At 42.6% G+C, this 19,051-nt stretch overlaps 2 protein-coding genes across 2 annotated transcripts; both read right to left on the minus strand.

The window, feature by feature from the left end:
* On the minus strand, window positions 1–12,573 carry prkacab (protein kinase, cAMP-dependent, catalytic, alpha, genome duplicate b). The gene is made up of 11 exons (XM_068727717.1): window positions 12,175–12,573; window positions 10,592–10,653; window positions 9,690–9,818; window positions 8,540–8,638; window positions 7,159–7,241; window positions 6,793–6,919; window positions 5,405–5,500; window positions 4,415–4,537; window positions 3,955–4,014; window positions 3,732–3,836; window positions 1–3,641 (listed from the first exon to the last, which is right to left on the minus strand). Exons 1-11 carry the CDS (start codon window positions 12,218–12,220, stop codon window positions 3,516–3,518), a joined length of 1,056 nt encoding a protein of 351 aa, XP_068583818.1. The 5' UTR covers window positions 12,221–12,573; the 3' UTR covers window positions 1–3,515.
* A 1,775-nt stretch (window positions 12,574–14,348) lies between these two features.
* On the minus strand, window positions 14,349–18,481 carry asf1bb (anti-silencing function 1Bb histone chaperone). The gene is made up of 4 exons (XM_068727679.1): window positions 18,155–18,481; window positions 17,221–17,336; window positions 16,894–17,070; window positions 14,349–15,497 (listed from the first exon to the last, which is right to left on the minus strand). Exons 1-4 carry the CDS (start codon window positions 18,261–18,263, stop codon window positions 15,300–15,302), a joined length of 600 nt encoding a protein of 199 aa, XP_068583780.1. The 5' UTR covers window positions 18,264–18,481; the 3' UTR covers window positions 14,349–15,299.
* Between the last annotated feature and the right edge of the window lie 570 nt (window positions 18,482–19,051).

Raw genomic sequence — 19,051 nt, forward strand, 5'->3', positions numbered from 1 at the left:
TCGAATTTTACAAGTAAAACTTTATTGGAATGATACTCATGTTGCAAAATATTACACTTCGTGTTTTTATGTCACTGTTCCCGTGACTTTATACGCTTCCCCTTGCAGTGTGTCTGCGTGTGTGTGTGTGTGTGTGTGTGTGTGTGTGTGTGTGTGTGTGTGTGTGTGTGTGTGTGTGTGTGTGTGTGTGTGTTTGTGTGGCGGGGGTTAACATGGTTTACATCGGGGTCTCGTTTCCCTAAAAAGTGCGACAGTATGTACCAGCATTGTGCCTGCATCGAGAGGAAGTTGTATCACTGCAAAAAACATCGAGGAGACAGGGAATAATATTGTATCATAACTTCAATTTTGTCCATGATGATATAGTCAACATTAAACTCGACATGGAGGAAATACAGCGAATGTGAAGTCTCAAGAAGTGGTTTACAACAATGTCATAATAATAATAATAATATTAATAATAATAATAATAATAATAAAAGGTTGGAAAAATAGTCCATCATATCCAATAAGTCAGCATAACTACACCTGGGTGTGTGTCCACCATCTGTCTGCCAATAAGACTTCAGATTGATCAATGAAAACGTCTCCGCCTCTCTCAATGAGAACGAATATGAAAAGTAGGTATAGAGGAGACGGGGGTGAACCCTTTTGGTCACGAGTTGGTTGCCTTGTGTGTGTGTGTGTGTGTGTGTGTGTGTGTGTGTGTGTGTGTGAGAGAGTGTGAGAGAGAGAGAGAGAGAGAGACTCTTTCTTTGATAGAAAACCAATCAGTCAAAAGAACTCTTAACTGGACATTGCCGCGGCTGGATTACCAAAGAGGCCTACTGCCCCCCCCCCCCGGTTCACTGAGGCAGTTTGTTTGTGGGACTTTTGATAAATATTAACTTTGTTTGGGAATTACTAAGCACAACATCGACTGACACCATGAAGGGACTTGAGATAGATGCTACTTCTTTAGCTCGACTCGTGTCCTGGACCCAAGTCGATTCTACATGCCGAAAGTCAGTTCACTACTCGAGTGGACTACTCCTCAGCCTGTGAAGTTGTCAAACCATCCATCCCACATGACGTGAACGCGGCACCATCTTTAGGATATCTAGGCCTCTAAGCCTCTTGCAGGTTTTATGGAGGTGCTATACTGAACAGCTGGCCCTTTAAGGCCTCCATTTAGTCTGCTAATGCTGTGCTTACATGGTGCATATTCCTCGATTAATTCGTTTAAATCAAATTAGCACACAGAGTACACATGGGGCCATGTTATATTCCAGCATAGTGATAGTGTACAGACTGTAGAGACAGAGGGGGGGGGGGGGGTAATAGGGGCTCGGGGGCCCCTGGTTAAACCCGCTGTGGACGTTGGGCTACATGGACCTAAAAATGATCTGAAACAGGTCTTTTAAGCCCGCCTTAAAATATTCCTTCATGAGACTATAAATTAAATTGTGTGTGTGTATCATTTGATTTATCCACACACACACACACACAGAGAAATAGCTTGTTACATTTCCCAGTATCTGAACTTTTTTTGGACAGGAAGGACTCGTTCCAATAAAACCAGAGAAAAACCAGAGCGCCTGTTTGAACCAGAATAGATTATCTTCATTATGGTGGGCACATTAAAACACAGCTATGAAGAAGGCATTTGAATGTTTGAAATAGACACTATTTATAAACTCTGAAAGACCAAATCCTACAAGTGCTTTTCCATCATAGCTCAGGTGCTAATTAGGCATTGAACACCTGAAGCGCTATCTTGTGGTGCACTTTTAAAAACAGGCAGCTTGTATACTGTGCACTGAGATCATTCTCGTGTCTTCTCGGCACTAGCTTCTATTCAACTCTTCTACCTTTTCCCCTAACTTCTTCAATGGAGTCATCTTTACATCATCACCACATGAAAAAAAAAAAAAAAACAGAATTAAACAAAAGCTGTGCATGTAAACACAGAGATGGGAATAGAGCTGCTGGCACATGTAAGACTGTGGAGATGAACACAGATGAACCATCCAGACCACTTACACAGCTTACAAACTTACAAAGCGCTCCAGTGACCACCAGCCAGGAGCAGCTTGAGGTAGTCCGCCTCGGGACGGTCTCTTCTAACTGGAGCAGGCAAGGGCCGAATGGTTGATTCGAAATGCTGCGTCAGCTTGACTAGTAAATGAGCTCTGAGCAGAGACAGCGAGTGCTTTTAAGACCAGACAAGAGTTGTCGAGTTTGCAAAACCAAATCCTCTGGAAGGGAAAACTGTGGAATACCCTAACTAAAAGTCTTAATATTCCCTTTTGTTCCTCTTAGTGCTAACCAGAACTTTAAATTCCAAAATCTATATCACAAACAAGTGTCTCACACATCTTCTTGACCTGCTAATCCTAATGCTTAATGTTGATAAAATGTCTTATTAAGTGATATGTTCAAACCTGAGATACCATTATGTTGTGGCGTTCCTTCACAACACCATTGAAACTGAGATATTTACGTTCCCTTGTCCAAATTTCCTTGTTTGTTTGCGTGACATGAAATAATTGGAGCGACTAGTATCTAGTAACATTTAAAAATTGAGTGCACAAAGCCTGTCTATGCTAACAATGATAAGAAGTATAGATGGGAGTTACGCAGTAAACTTAACTGACTTCTCCCCCCCCCCCCCCCGAAGTGTCATCTGTCTCTGACCCCAACTTGTTTGAGTAGACAACGCGTCGTCTTTACGTTTTTTTTTCTTTTTGGCCAATCATGCCGGCGACTCGAGGTACGATGTCTACGATATGAAACGGTAACGGTTTAAATACTTAAAGAATAAAAAGGTATTTAAGTGCATATGAGTGAGATTCATTCAAATGTTCACTTAAATGCTCCTCCTGCTCACCAGAGAGAGAGAGACAGAGAGAGAGAGAGAGAGAGAGAGAGAGAGAGAGAGAGAGAGAGACAGAGAGAGAGAGAGACAGAGAGAGAAAGAGAGAAAGAGAGAAAGAGAGAGAGAGAGCTCGCCGGTTATCAGTTTAAATTGAAGAGACTTTTGTGCAGACTGAGACCTCGACTTGATCGACTCTATGGGCTTCGAAGACGACGCGATGACCGACAGACCGCAGGAGACTCGAACAGACGGACTGATTTCTCTGTGATGTGGCCCAAAAGTGATCAGAAGATGAATGAAACAATGACAGAGCAGGTAAGATCTCGGGTGAAAATGTGTAGAGGCAACTCTAAATAAGTGGGGGTTCCCAACACCCTTCTGAATCTGAAGCACACCTTCATTATAAAGGGATCCATAAATAAGACAGACTCATAAATAAAATACAACAGAAACGCAACAGAAAAGGCAACACTGCTGGTTATCAGTCTCCTTGCTCTTTTTCCCTTCTCTATCCCATCCCCCCCCCCCCCCCTCCCCCCTCTTGTTGTAGCTGGTGCTTGTGATTGGACAGGAGACTCTCTCCTTACGTCTCCCACTTGACCAGCCTACCTTTGACTCTCCCTACTTCCTTCTTTCTTCCTCTCTCGCTCTCTAAACTCTAGAACTCCGCAAACTCCTTGGCACATTTCTCATTGAAGGAGACGCGGATCTCCTCCTCCTCGTAGTCGTCAAAGTTGCTGGTGTCGCCCGGTCCTTTGAACTTGGGGACGAAGGGAGCTTCCACCTGAAGACGATGGAAAAAGCACCGGTGTGAGAAGTGAACTTTACGGAAGGGGAAGTCAAACGCATTCCATGCACTCACAGACACGCTTACCTTTTTCTGGTAGATGGCAATCCAGTCAGTGGTTGCAAACCACTTGTGTCCCTTGATGTCGTTGACCCCGTTCTTGAGGTTCCCGAAACGTTTTGTTAGATCCACCTGAGGATAATGCCGTATACATTTGCCTCACTTGTTCAGCACACACACACACACACACACACACAGCAGAGTAAAGGTAGCCTCAACGTCAGAATGACTGAGATAGCAACTATCTCACCTGTAACAGGTTCCTCAGGAGGTCCTTCAGGTCTGAACTGAAGTGAGATGGGAAACGCACCTGAGACGGAAGACAAGAAGCGGTTACAAACATGTCTGCTTCTCTAAACCTTCATGTTGGGGGACTAGACAGGTGGTGCGATAGGATGTCATATCTTGTATGACTAGCAGTATCCAACATGGCTGAACATAAAAACTCAAACTTTACCATAGAAAATTCTAAGAAAGCAAACATCACAACATTGACACCGATAGGAAAATGATCCATGGAAGTATAAAACAATATAACAGCAATCACCGCCTCTCACCAAAAGCGGCGCTACACTGTAAATATAACCCAAACTTTCTGAAATAAAACCATCAGAACGACGTCAGGGGGGTGGAAGAGGGCCGGGAGCTCCAAAAGGTTCCAAACAGACACCGAATGAAGCACAAAGTGGTAATCAGAGAGTCCGACTCACCTTCCCTGATACGATCTTTTCGTAGATCTGAATGGGCTGGTCAGCAAAGAAAGGCGGGTACCCTGCTGCCATCTCATAGACCAGTACGCCCAGCGCCCACCAGTCTACGGCCTTGTTATACCCCTGGTGGAGATAACAAGGACGGAGGAAAGTAGAGACAAAAGGAGAGCATTATAGACAACTACTCAAGACAACATTTTAAATGTTATCTCCTCAGTTACGTCTTATTTTTTTATCCCATTCAGATGTTCAGAAGGAAGAGATATGATCGCTATATACAGCATGTCAAAATATTTTTGTGATATTATACTGAGGATGAGGATTTTTTTTTTTTTTTTTTTTTTTACAGTCAAAGCATTTATTGAGGTTTTTGACTGAAGCTTTGAATTTCTATCGTCACATATTAAGACATAATCCCCCTTAAAAAACCCATAAGTAAATGTTGACATTGGGACATTAGATCATTCTGAGTTATTGGAAATGTTTGAATCACAGGAGTCAGAAACAATCCTACAGAAACACTGTTTAAACAGAATTAAAAAAAAACAACATTTGAATGTTGATTAATAATTTGAATGTCAGCATTAAGAATAAAGCTTCACACTTTTCGGTACAGTCCTAATATGTAGCATCAAACAAAGACACATTTGGCGTGATCTTACAAATGGCTCATTTCACTTTCACCTGCTAGCCTGTCAAGTGCAGTAGTTATTAACAGCATGTGACTGGTGTCAGGTGACATTAAGGTCTACTTAGAGTAGTGCTAGGTTCACTGTTTACGTCTTGTTAGGAGGAACATTTGAGTTGCGTTGTGCTCTATAGATGCTCCTTAAACCCATCCTGTAAACTAAAGAAAGTGTTGTAATGTGTTTTTAACTCTATATGCAACAAGTTGGTGTCATTGTTTGTTCAAATGCAAGAATATCTTGTTTTGAAAGGAAACACAGCTGACAGTTCACAAGATGACAACGAGGAACAACGGCGGCTCACCTTGCTGAGAATAATCTCTGGGGCCAGATATTCCGGGGTGCCACACAGTGTCCAGGTCCGGCCCTTTACGCGTTTGGCAAAGCCAAAATCTGTCACCTGAGAGAGGAAATGAAAGAGCATTGACAAACAATGAGAAGAGTGCCCAGCTGAGTTTCAGTGCATGACGGGCAGAAACAGACAGAGGCAAAGAGGTGGAGCAAGGCAAGGATCTTGGGGCAGCAATGGGACTTTTTCACCAGGTTACGTTTCACCGTTCACCACTAGAGGGCAGCAGAATCTGCGTCACAAGAGAGACTCGGTGCGATGGCACACTTACTCGGTAAACGCAGATAATTGCAAAACACACACTGCCATCGTAGTTGCACTCTCTGGGTAGTTGTTGATAGTTTCTAGACTCATCCGTGTCTGTGTGACATCACAAATAAAGGGGCGGGGTCAAGCCTTTTTTGGGACAGCCATCTTTCTAAATATGCACCAATACAGTCCTAAATGTTCTGTTTTTTTAAATGTCTTGTTTTGTTTTCATGCAATCGACTTTTTTTTAAGATGGAACAGAGCCGAGCTCACTTTCTTTAAAACCCAACTGTTTGATGTCCCATGGACTGGTTGCAACGTTAAAATAACCAATTCTAATGACAGCGAAATTGCAAAAAATAATATCCGGGTTGGTCTTTTTATCAAATTCTCCTCCGTCTGTCCCGTTACTGTCTGTAACTGCTACAGCATATTATAACAATGGCAACAATATCTCATACTGAACATAACGCTTCTTATCCACCCTGAGTTACTACACACTACGGTATGAGCCGACTCGAGCTAGCAGAAAGTGCTAAAATGCTAATGTTGCCTTACATTGCCTTACAGTATCTGAGCACTTCATATAAAATAAAATATGAATTCACATAAATGTTAAAAACAACTTGAAAGACAGCGCACAAAAAGAACCACTGCTTTTTTTTGTTAAAATGTGATGTGCTTTGTTGCATCAACATCAAAGATTAGCGAGCTAGCTTATGTGGCTAATGTTAGCTGCTGTACATCAGAATGTGATTACTTGGCCAATACGTTTTAGAGCTGCGACAATTGAGTTGATAAACCAATAAGTCTATTGACAGAAAATGAGCCAGCAACTATTTTGATAATCTATTCATCAATTATGTCATTTTTCAAGCAAATGTTCCAGATTCTCAAATGTTAGAATTCCCAGCAAACACACACAGCTGGGCCAGTCTGCATGTTTAGAAAGCCCGAAATCTCAACCGCCACCGAGGCTTCACAAGAAGGGCCCGACCTTTTTCCAGCATCAGTCGTGAACTCCCGCCGATCATACAAATTCACGAGTACGTTATGATTAGCTTTTGTACATCACTGCATCAAGTGTTCGTTACCTGTATGTAGCCCTGTTGGTCTATGAGCAGGTTTTCAGGTTTCAGGTCTCTGTAGATCAGGTCCAAAGCGTGAAGATACTCAAAGGTTAGAACGATCTGAGCGGCGTAGAACCGAGCGTGAGGCTCACTGTGTACACACACACACACACACACACACACACACACACACACACACACACACAAACCCAACCAGAAGAGAGCAGTTTAGTGGAGTGTGCAGTTCAGAACATAGCTAAATAAAACAGAGTAGAGCTAAAAGAGAGCTGAAGAGAACAGAGCTGTGTAGAATAGAATAAAATAGAGCAGAACTGAGATGAATCGAGCGCACATTTCACCACAATTCACCACGTGCCTAAAAACACTAACCTAAATCTGCCAATTCTCCGTAGATGGGAGAACATCTCTCCACCTGGTACATACTCCATCACCATGTAGAGGTTAGTGTTGTCCTGGAGGAGGGACGACAGAGGACCCGTTAGTGACACTCGCCACACAGACACACATTAACGTACATAAAACACACACAGGACGGACAAGTGGACGACATGAAGACTGTATTTTGTGGGTGAATATAAATAAATGAAGTGACTTTTGTTTCAGGTATTACCATAATAAAAAAAAAGGCCGAATGAAAAAAGTGCCTGTAACTGTGTCTATCACACATTTATATACGTTTTGTTTACACCCTTTAACAGATATAAGTACTGTAACGTTAGCTTTACGTTATTCTCATAATTCTCATAACTCACTGTCAAATAACCGTTACCGAGCGGAGTTAACATGCGTTTGTTGTTGACCCTTCCATGAGTGTGAAGGACGGGACATGTGGACAGGAAAACTTAGTTAATAGGTTTATTTGAGGCTTAACCTGAATAAGGCTTTAATTGGAGTTTGGCCATCAGCCGGGTTAGTCTGTACGAGCGCAAGCAGCCACCGATGAAGCTGGGGTGTGAAAACGTTGAAGACTGTGTGTGGCTCATTTCACAGGAAACGCGGAAGTGATGATATGGATGAGATTGTAAATTAACAGATCATTGCATCAGGGTTTACAAGTTAACACAACTTAAGAGAGCAGTTTATTTGTAGGTGTGTGTATATATATATATATATATATATATATATATATATATATATGTAGTTACATTTCTGATCACACAGATCATTATACATACTTGATGTGGTCTTTAACCAGAAGAGATCATATTTTATTCAAACCTAAATGATTCATTTGGAGTGTTAAAATTGCATTGTATGCCTGTTATCTGCATTATACAGAGCTACTGTGAACCGGAATGAAGTGAGAATGTTAATTAAATGTTTTGATTTTTAGAAATATGACAATATCAAAATATCTTCTCAGTTTTGGTTATTCTTTCACAAATTAGAAAAGTATTTGATATGACACAAAGAAATGAAGCTTCAAATGCAATGCTTTGGCCCTTAGTTTAAATAGTTAGTAATCCATCACCTTACCTAAAAATAAACCTAAATAGAAACGCTTTCATACAAAATACACAAAAACACTCATCAGCTGTCATAAGTCAACTGGGTGAGCTGGGATATCTGTTGACCACTTTCATGAAAATGTAGACAAATAACAACTTAAAAGCTGGGATGAGGAAATGGGGCTAAGTAGATGAGTGGAAAGAAGGAAAATCTATTTAGTCACTCATCATCAACACACACACACACACACACACACACACACACACACACACACACACACACCATCTGAAATTCTCCGTACCTTGAACGAGTACTCTAACCGCACCAGAAAAGGAAAGCTGACAGCCTGAAGAATCCTCTTCTCATTCAGAGTGTGCTCTATTTGCTTGAGCTTCACCACCTGAAAGAGAGAGGGGAGTTTATATTGTATGTGTTCATGTAGCTACATAGGCAGCCCATTCATTTTTTATTCCTGGATGATAAAATAAATAATAAAAATCATTTATATGATATTAGTCTTATTATAAGATACTTTTTTTTTTTTCATTTTGTAACACACAACTGCTTCTAAGGTAACTTCATATACCAGAAGTCCAACCTAAATGGACAGGTACAATATTTTCAAGATGTTTGAAGATTTATTCTCGTGAAATTGGTAAAAAAAAAAGGAAAAAAGTACAAACACAAGCTGAAACTTTGAAAACAAGTCAAGAAGGGTGTAGCAATTATTATTTTTTTCCTCCACTTTTGGTAATCAGGTGCACTAACATACAGTAATCATGGTGCACACTGGAAAGCGGGCCTGAATAGGATGAATATATTATGAGTAGGAGAGGTGCGTAGTCTAAGCAGATGTCATTACATTGGAAAATCACGATAGATGCTTTTATCCAAACGACCAATAGGCTCACGGTCCCTCCTTTCATAAATTTGGTCAGGCAGGTTTTGCCAGGTTGCCAGCACACACTGGATATACAGACAACATTAGCAAATTGTGAATTTTGCATTTAAAAATGGATTGACCGTTTGTCCTAACCTGCATGTCTTTGGACTGCATCCATGCGATGAAGAACATTGATTTTTTTTTCAAGCGTTACATTCGCTGGATTAGCCAATGAAACAGACATTCCCATCTTTGTATTTTATCTGTAATATGTGAAACGCAGGCGCAAATTCATTCTACATCGGTTACCAAAATGACTCTACTTGACAACCTGAGCTCTGGCGCTGCAGTCGATGTCTGCTTCAGCACGAGCTTGTTCAAAGAGGTTCGGTGGGGAAAAGGCGGCCTGCACCTGCATTTGAATCACTGCATCGATGACATTTCCGAATATATATATATATATATATATATATATTTTCAATGACACATCCTGCAGGTGGTCCTTAAAATGAGAGTTGCGTTGAAAACAACCTCCACCCCACCTTGGACCCTCCTGACCCGCACTGACCTTCTGCTTGTTGAGGATCTTCATGGCATAATGCTGTCCCGTTTCTCTGTGCTTCACAAGCATCACACGGCCAAACGACCCCGTGCCGAGGGTTTTCAACCTCTCGAACTGCTCCAGGCCAGCAGTGTTCTGAACAGAGCAAACAAAAAAAAAAAAGAGTAGTTGATTGTTGTGGAAATGGGATGGTGAGATTTTTTTTTACTAATGTGTCCTATATGCTCACATTCTATATTATGTATGTTTTTGTACATGGCAAGCAAATGCCCGAGTGTATGATTTATGTTACTACGATCACAGAGAATATAATGTATATCAAGCATGGTATGTATGGTTCATGATACTGTGTTGTAATATATATATATATATATAAACATACTGAATACATTGTACATACACTGTACAGAATATCCCTATAGAGCCCAGTCATATTTAAAACTAGTGTGTGAACCTGTAAAATCTCTTGATTCATCTACATGGGGTGGGGTGACTGGAGCAGGGCCGCCTTTCAATCAGAGGGTCGGTGGTTCGATCCCCAGCACCTGCTCTAGTGTCCCCGTTAATGTGTCCTTGAGCAAGACACTTAATAGTGTATCTACTATTATGATCTGTGTCTGTAAAATATGCATAGCAGCACAGAACTCCATCATATTCCAATACCATAATGCAAACAAGAATACATTTTTTTTTTAAATATCTTTACATAAAAAGGTATATAAGCAAATAAAAAAAACAAGTACATTTCAAGAGGAATAGTAGAGAACACACCACACACACATTTGGTACGTCTGGTCACACAGCATAGGAATGTACATGTTTGCATAAATCCAAGAGCATTCAGAAAATATTCACATTCCTGTTGCGTTAGAATGAACGTCACACAGACAGTATATCCAAACACTAACCTGTGCAGGGCTCTCCCACTTCTTTAGAAAGTCCTCTTTGGCTTTAACAAGGAACTCCTTGACTGTGGAAGACAAGATCACAAGAAAAGCTTTAGGAGGTGTGAGCAAAAAAAAAAGCGAAGGAATCCAGAAATGAAACGGGAGGATACCACTGTGACAAACTCGGCTGTACTGTTTGAGATTAAACTGGCATTGGAAGAACGGAAAGAGCCGTTGGAGGAGCTATGTAATGCAATGCCTCAACGTTAACCAACGTGAGCCTATAACTTCCTGTTCCTTGATCTTCCAAAATCCACAGTCCAGGTTTGTACCATGGGGTCTCTATCCTGCAGACTGAAGACAGCTCCCAACCACAACTGCTACGCTAAGCTTAGCAGCACTCTCCTGACAAGAAGAGCAACAACAACACACACGCTGTGTCTCGTCTCAGTGTAGAGCCCCTAAAGAATCAGCACGGTTTCTGGTATTGAGGCTCATTTCCCTGCATTCAGAACTGAACGGCACAACACAGCGTAATCTCAAACGGTGCAGCTGAGGCGGATGCCAGCTCGGCACGCGTTTTTGTCTCGTCCTCTCCTCTCCCTCGTGTACTTTTTAAACTGGGTTATAATAACCTATAATAGTCGAGTTAACTAGCAACACATCTACTACTCACCCTTGAGCAAGGCACCAAAGATGCTCACTGACCAAAGGGTCCATGACACGTGTGATACATGCACTCAAGAGCTTCTTGAACCGTATTTCAAACACTGTTTTCGTCGTCCCTGTCACCTGTTCTTGGCTGTTTGTGGAAAACGCATATCTGGTGGTAAATAGGAAAGCCCCAGGAAATAATTACTGCGATAGACACATCGGTCCAGTGGCCTCTGACGTTAGCGTACTCTCGTCCCCCTGTGCATAGCAGCAACTTTACATTACACCGACAGACACGCCGAGACCAGCTCAGCCAACCCTGCACACTTCCATGGGTTCACGTTAATTAGATTCAGCTCACCCACACACACCGTTTAAGGCAGCATCTCTTTTCCAAAGGAGTGGAGCAACAGGCCTGGAGTGTTTTGGGGGAAATATCTGACACTTGAGTGTGTTGTGATATTGGCAATATCTCAGTACAGTGAATATTCCAAAATGCGTGCAGTGTGTACAATTGCTGTTGGACGTTGTGCAGCTCACACAGAGCTTTGTCTGTGAAAACAGATCCACATCCGGCTTCATTCTACCTTTAGCATCCACTCAAATCAAAGCCAAAAAGGTCCAAAACTGAACAGCACGTCTGAGCCTCGTCTGAAGAGAGACTCCCGATGCATCTACATGCACATACATACAATGCTTTCATTTAAAATGCATTACAGTTATCATCTTGGGAGTTTGCATTCGTCTGCAGCGAGGACTTGTCATGGACGTGCTAGTGGATCTTAATGAATGGGAAAGCAAGAACAGGCCTCTAATTAACACCGTATGGCTTGTTATGTAAAGCTACCACAGCCTGGTGTATCACATCGTTCTTTGATCGTTTCGTGAGGCTGCAGCCGAGCAGGTGTTGCTGAAGAGTGATGTGAAACATTACTGGCGATGGTACCCACCGCTTTCCATCTCGCTGCCCTTCCTGGCCGTGGGCGCGTTGCCCATGATGACAACTTGTCAACGGGCGATCCGTGGCTTTTTGGCCGCCCTACAGACTTGTCAAGCCGGTAACTCGATTAGGTCCGGACGGTGTTTCCTAAATCCAGCTGTAGCAGTCAGCAAGCGTTGCGAGGTCTTGATCTTTAATAGCCTGACAGCTGCTGATGCGGCGAGACGGTACAGTGGAGCGGGCTCACGCGCTCCACGGCCATCAACCACCGGCGAATGAGCTCTAGTTTAAATCCACGGGGAGCTATCGTTGTGGTGTCTCGGTCGCTGGGGTTTCACTGGACTGCCAGGCCGACCTTGTTGTCCTGAACACGGAGGATCCAGTCTTCTCCTGTCCCTCCTCGCAGCCCCCTCCGCGCGAGGCCCCCCCGGCTCCCCACCTCTCCCCCAGCCCACAAATAACCAGCTATACCGACGGCGGGGATGCACTGTTCTCAGTCAAAAGACTGCCGCTTTTCGTCACCGAACCCAGATTTCAAAAATTAATCCTCGGCGGGGTCCGACAACGACGCGAATTTGCCCAAATCAACATTGGCCCCCTGTAGCCTCGGAGACGGGCGAGATGACGGAACTACAGCCGAGCGAACATCCCGCCTACTCGCCAGAACCGGGGTTGATTGACGGCTGGAGCGAGGCTACTGATTGGCCACCTATCTACGACGCTGCCCCACGGAGCGCTCTGATTGGCCGTTGAATCCATCAACGACGGCGACGTACCGCCACCCTACAAATAGCCAGCGACGGGAACGTCAACGATTATTTTCCTCTCGACGACGTCCGCGCCCACTTTCTCCGGTTGCTCTCCTCCATTGGCTTGTCGCAGCCGAACCGTGGGAATCTCGGTGAATGCGAGGATATCTATTGGTCGTGAGGAATGGGCCCCCTCCTTCCAACAAAAAAAAAAAACCTCCCTCCCCGCGCGCTATCACCCCCCGCCGCCGAGCGACTGATACACGTTTGGCTAAGTGACGTCAACCGCGAGCTATTTTTAGAAATGTTGGTCAGAATATAACGCACGCGCGGCGCAGTCTGGTTGGCAGGACTTCTAAACAGATCGCAGACGGCCGTGCATGGAAGGAAGAGTTTATCTGGTGGGAAATGAATCACGAGAATATATATATATATATATATATATATATATATATATATATATATATATATATATATATATATATATATATATATATATATATATATATATATTACTATCGGTTGAGAATGAAAACACGCAGAGCCTCATACTCTCTGTGTACCAACAACCTCTACAGTCAGAGGCTCGGTCTTCCTCGCCCCACATCTGGTGTACCTACGGGGCGAGTGCAGCAGATGCCCAAGGGCCCCTATTATCAGGATCCTCGAAAGGCAACATTTCACATAGATTTGCATCTGAATATCTTAATTTCAATAATAATTTCAGCTTGTGTTAGTAAATAAAAAAATCTGAATTTACAAACAAACACCCATGGTATAAATGGGAGATCCAAAATACTAAACTACTGACATTTAGAAAGTTATTCATACATTTATGTGACATAATATAATACACAAGTGGTAAAGCACACACATTTGCATTAAATTCACATATTTAAAGAATCAAAAGTTAAAGTATTCATCGTGCAGAACAACCCATTTCTGAACAAAAACAAATGACATTATTGGATTATGATTATTGACTAACTAACATATACATCAATTTAATGTCGCAGCTGGTAACTGTGCAGACGTGTGCAAAGCAGACCGAGGTAACAGACGGGAAGGACGGAGGAGCCGGTCGCTTCAATGAGATGAAATGGGTGAGAGCAGACAGTCTCCCCCCCCCCACCCCACCCCACCCCCTCGTGCTTCAGTTGCCAAGCAACATGAGGCTAGAGTGAAAATGGTGGAGTGAGGCTGCTGCATTTTATGAATGAAATTGGAAAAAAGAAAGGAGCCAGAGGAGGGGAGGGGAAAGAGTGGGCCAACACACACACACACACACACACACACACACACACACACACACACACACACACACACACACACACACACACACACACACACACACTCTCGCTAGTGTGCTTCCTTCCTCACTAGTCAAGGTGGAAAGCAGCTGTGTAATTAAGATGTGGCGATTAGTAGCACTAGGTCCACAAAACAAGCTTTATTAAGCCCATCACAACCCCCCCCATTGTTACAAATACAGAGAATATATAGTAAGTACAAAAACAAAATGTGCCTTCTCATCTCAGAGACAATATAAGCGCTGAGAAAACATTATTTACAGTAAGCCTAAACCTTAACTTGACTGCAACAGAGAATCCATTTCTCCTTCACCTCCACAGACATTATAGGTCACATTTTTTTAAAGAACAATAACTGAACTGGGGCCTGTTTGAAGAGGCAGGTTTAAAGAGTTATCTGAATCACTCAAGCTTAAAACTCACAAACACAAGCTTGTAACTCAGCATAAGCTTATCTAGCTAACCGTAAATAAAGCTAGTTCTTGCAACAGGCCCCTGAACATGACCCACATTTCAAACCCAAGATCTTCCTACTCCAAGATGCTACACATTCACGTGAGACAAAAAAACCTTCACAACAATGAAACGTTTTATTATAACCAGCTAGTGCTGCATACAGAGCACCGCCCATATCTTTTGATCAGCGCTCAAGGAGGACACAACGAACAGCACAGTATGGGTACCAAACAGGTGAACATCAGTGTGTGAGTATGACTTGCAAAATCTCAGGGCTGCGAGGATTTGGCGATATTAAAAAAAAGAAAAGAAAAAAAACGCCCCACCCCGATGACTCAAAACTTTCCCTGGCTCAGCTTTGACATCGTCTAAGACGGAGATATAGTAAAATAAGGCAAAGCTGGTTGTGCAGGTGTGGTGATAAAGAGAAAGCACAAGAGACAGAAACAGTTTGCAACAATGCCAAGAGTCATCCCATCTGCGTATGCTGTATAAAAATAATGTCCTCGATACATCCATGGCCTTCTTGTCCAAATGTGTGTTTGAAATGTGGATGAGTGTACATACAAGAAGAACCTCGTGTCCTTTAGCTTAATCTTTTTTTTTTTTCTTTTTTTTTTTTACATGCAGTCCATGGAGTTGTCCGGCATCAGTCCAAGAGGCGGCATCTTTCCCGGTACACAGGACGGCGGGAGCATGCCGCTGATGTTGGGGGACGGGTCGACGTTCTCGCCGTCCTCCATCTTGTCTGCCGAGCCCTCCCAGTTGATGTGGAAGCGGGTGACACGGGGGTTGGAGGCCAAAATATTCCTCAGGAGCTGAGAGAATAAAAAGCGGCATTTGGTGACATGTCAGAATTCCTGTTTGTGGTGGAGATTGGCCTGACTTTTAGTCCCAAATATGGGTCAAGTTCTACCAAACCTTCCCTTAATGGAACTGAACAGCATCTTTTACTTAGGCCCTCTGTGCCTGGTTAACACCCAAAGTCCACGCTTCCTGTTCGGGATGCAGGCGTAAAGTGCAGTCTCTCAAACTGAGATAACCTCGATGGCATCCCGTGGATTATTTTTGTCAGATTATTAAAAAAAAAAAAAAAAGCTTCTGCACAGCTTCAGAAGACATTATACAACCGTTTTTCAAAAAAGGTTGAGTGGATCCATGTCGGAATACAAAACAGTACCGTTTGCATGTAGAGTATAGATCACAGAGAGCCTACACTAGCGAGTCACGGCCAGTTTTGAGTTAGCTTCTGTTCCACTGGCGTACATCGACCCAGCTGGGATCTCATACAGGGCTCAGGCTTTCTAAAAAGCTGAAATATGATACCAGAGTTTTAAGGTCTATATTAGAAGCTAAATAAGTATCTCTCAATTTCAGAAAACGATACAAAGTGTTAGGCTTGGGCGATTGAACAAACGTAGCAGCTATTGGCGGAGTACATCGCCGCTAGGCTTTTCATTTTGGCCGTTTTTTTCTGTCAATTTACGTTGCTAATTTAATGGTCCGCTTCTAATGAATAAGCGCTCAGCGAGCAGAGAGACTAAACCAGAGTTGGTAATTGTTGGAATAGCAGAAACACTAACGGAGATGGATTGGGTGAGTTCTATTGTGTGCTGAGTTTGAATGAAATTGTGAAATGAATTTCACAATCGGTGTATCCTTATTATTTTGTTTGACAAACGGCACAAAACCAAAAGATATTTCGTTATTTCCTTTAGAACAAAGAGATAATTACAAAAATATACATTTACAGCTCATGTTATACGTCTTTTTTTTTTTTTTTTTTAATGCTACTGTTGCCTGTAAATTCTATCTCAGATCACCAGAGGGCAGTAGAAAACAGTGCATGTTTCAACAGATAGATGGATCATCAACTAGTCAACTCATCAGATGTGTTTAGTCATTTAGCCTTTTTTTTACCATGCTTAATGACTTATTTTCAACTTCTAAACACATCTCTGGTAAACAATACTTTAAGTGGCGATTTTGTGTGATTCTTTACAGATCTGTCAATAAAATAAACTTATGGATTAGTTGACAAAATTGTTAGTCGACTAACAATTGCTTTGGTCAAGGACAACCCTGTACGACACATAAAAAGGAAAGAAAAGAAAAAAGAAAAAGAAGCGCTAGAAAGATAAAAATGTATCACTATTATTATGCTACTACTCATAACAGAAATCAATGACGGTCATGTCCGGGTGTGTGCGTTACCTGAGCGTAGTCTGGTTTGAGGGGTGGGTTTTCCCGTAGTTCAGGGTCTGTGTATTCATTGTTGACATAGTAACCAATGCGGATGAACTCCTGTCCACGGTAGGTGCAGGTTATAAGGACGACGGTCACTCCTACAGCGTCGCTCTCTGGAATCAGCCCCGTGTTAGGAGCATCCGCCTGAGGGGGCAGACAGGAACACAACGGGGAAGAAATCAAATACATGTTCCCAGGTTTCTTTTTATTTTTTATTTTCAGGCATAGTAGTCAATGGCTTCTGTGGCCTAGCTGTACGACATGAGCGCTAACATGTGACCACAGCTTACTGACCTGAAACACAAACATGTGTCTGCCAGCCGGTACCGGGCCAACTAGAACAGAGTCCAGAACCTGGTCGTATTCCTCGCTCTCAGCTGAACCCACATAGATGATCTTCCACTCCAGATCTGATATAACACACACACACACACACACACACACACACACACACACACACAATGTAGACACTCCGAATCACTCAGATTGTTTTTAAATTATCTATAACAGAACAACATCATCAGCTGATAGCTGTATGCTTATATTGATATCTTCTATTTCCCTAAGTGTACTTGGAGATTACAAATCAAACATACATTGGTTGTGTGTGTATGCATGCACTGATGTCCATTTATTAATTAAACCGTACAACACTTTCACAAACAAAAAGATGTTTTCACTTCAACAATGCCCTAGCATTAATGAAGCGACATAGGACACCATTAAATACTTGTATTGGTGAACAGCTCCACCGTTATTGCCACCAAAGGTTCAGTGATACTCCCAGTAGCAGATACATGCTTACCGCTTCCCTGTTGTCTCTGCCCGCGGTTCGCGGCAACTTGTTAAGCTGGTCTGTTGCTACAGTAACGTAACGCGGTCAACCAATCAGCTTCACGGAAAAAAAAACTCCGAAGAACATCCACGAACCAATCAGTGCAGGCAGGAGGCGGGGCGCTGACCATAAACGCGCCAGCGCCAATTTTCAACAACTTGTCAAATGAAATATCACTATCCAGCGCACAAAGACAGCTAACACATTGGTACATCGTCGAGCTACACGGCATGCGTCTCTTTTACTTACGATGCACCCCATCTACCCTCAAAGTACAAGTTACCACTGAAGCAGAATGCGCACAGAGAGGTAGCTAGTACCCAATAGCTAACATACAACAAAGAAGAATGAAACTGGCATTACACGTTAACGTTAGCTGAAAACTATACCCACCTTCCGGTAAATCCTCCATGCATTCAAACGTTATTTCAAACTGGAAGGGATTTCCAAATGGGCTCGGGTTGTCCAGCACAGCAACATTTAAGACTTGTACCTTGGCCATAGCGGTATCTTCTGAGGCACCCGGACCTGGAAAACTAATGTGCTCTTCTCTTACGTGAACGAGGTTTAACGAGTCACTCGGTGCTTTGATATCGCTGTGTTCCCGGGTTTGGCTGCTCTCCCTCGCTTTGACGTTGCCTGTCTTCAAGACTGTCACTTAAAGTTTGATTCTTTTCTTCTCTGAGAACAGTAACATGACCTGGTGGCTGGAATACAGGAAGTACGTCACTTTCTTCTTCTTCGCCGTCTTGATTTGTAGCATTTAGCTACGCGCTGCTGCCCCCCAATGTTCATTTGTTAAACAACAGATCAAAATCAATTGCTCACTGTCACATGAGCTCACCAGGATGTTCAGTGTGTGTCACTTAGGGAGTTCAAGAGTTCAAATCAACGATAAAGCTGCATAAGGAACCTTCCAGGATATTTAAAGTGTCCGTGACAACTGTCTCACCGTGGGTTCTTGTGGGTTGAATATCCACAGTGGTTTAATCTTTCAGGGTGAATCTTGAATCTTTCTGTTTTAGATGATGTAGTTAATGATTAGTTGGATCATATGGAAGAAAAAACATAAATAGAAGGAAGTCACAATTGTGACATACAAGCGGTGTGACTGAAAATGATCAATTGTAGATGCACATTACCACACAGTGGAGATTTACCGTCTGCTTTATAAATTGGGGAAATGGATATTTGGGGCGAGGTTTTTAATCGTCATGTGCTTCATATTGCAACAATTTTATGTTTTAGTGTCTTGTTAGTTTCTTGTAAACCACTTCATAACTTTGTTTT

Source organism: Cebidichthys violaceus, unplaced genomic scaffold, assembly GCF_023349555.1.
Source record: "Cebidichthys violaceus isolate CVI_PGR_0920_01 unplaced genomic scaffold, fCebVio1.0.p SCAF_4, whole genome shotgun sequence".
In the NCBI taxonomy this organism is placed as follows: domain Eukaryota; kingdom Metazoa; phylum Chordata; class Actinopteri; order Perciformes; family Stichaeidae; genus Cebidichthys; species Cebidichthys violaceus.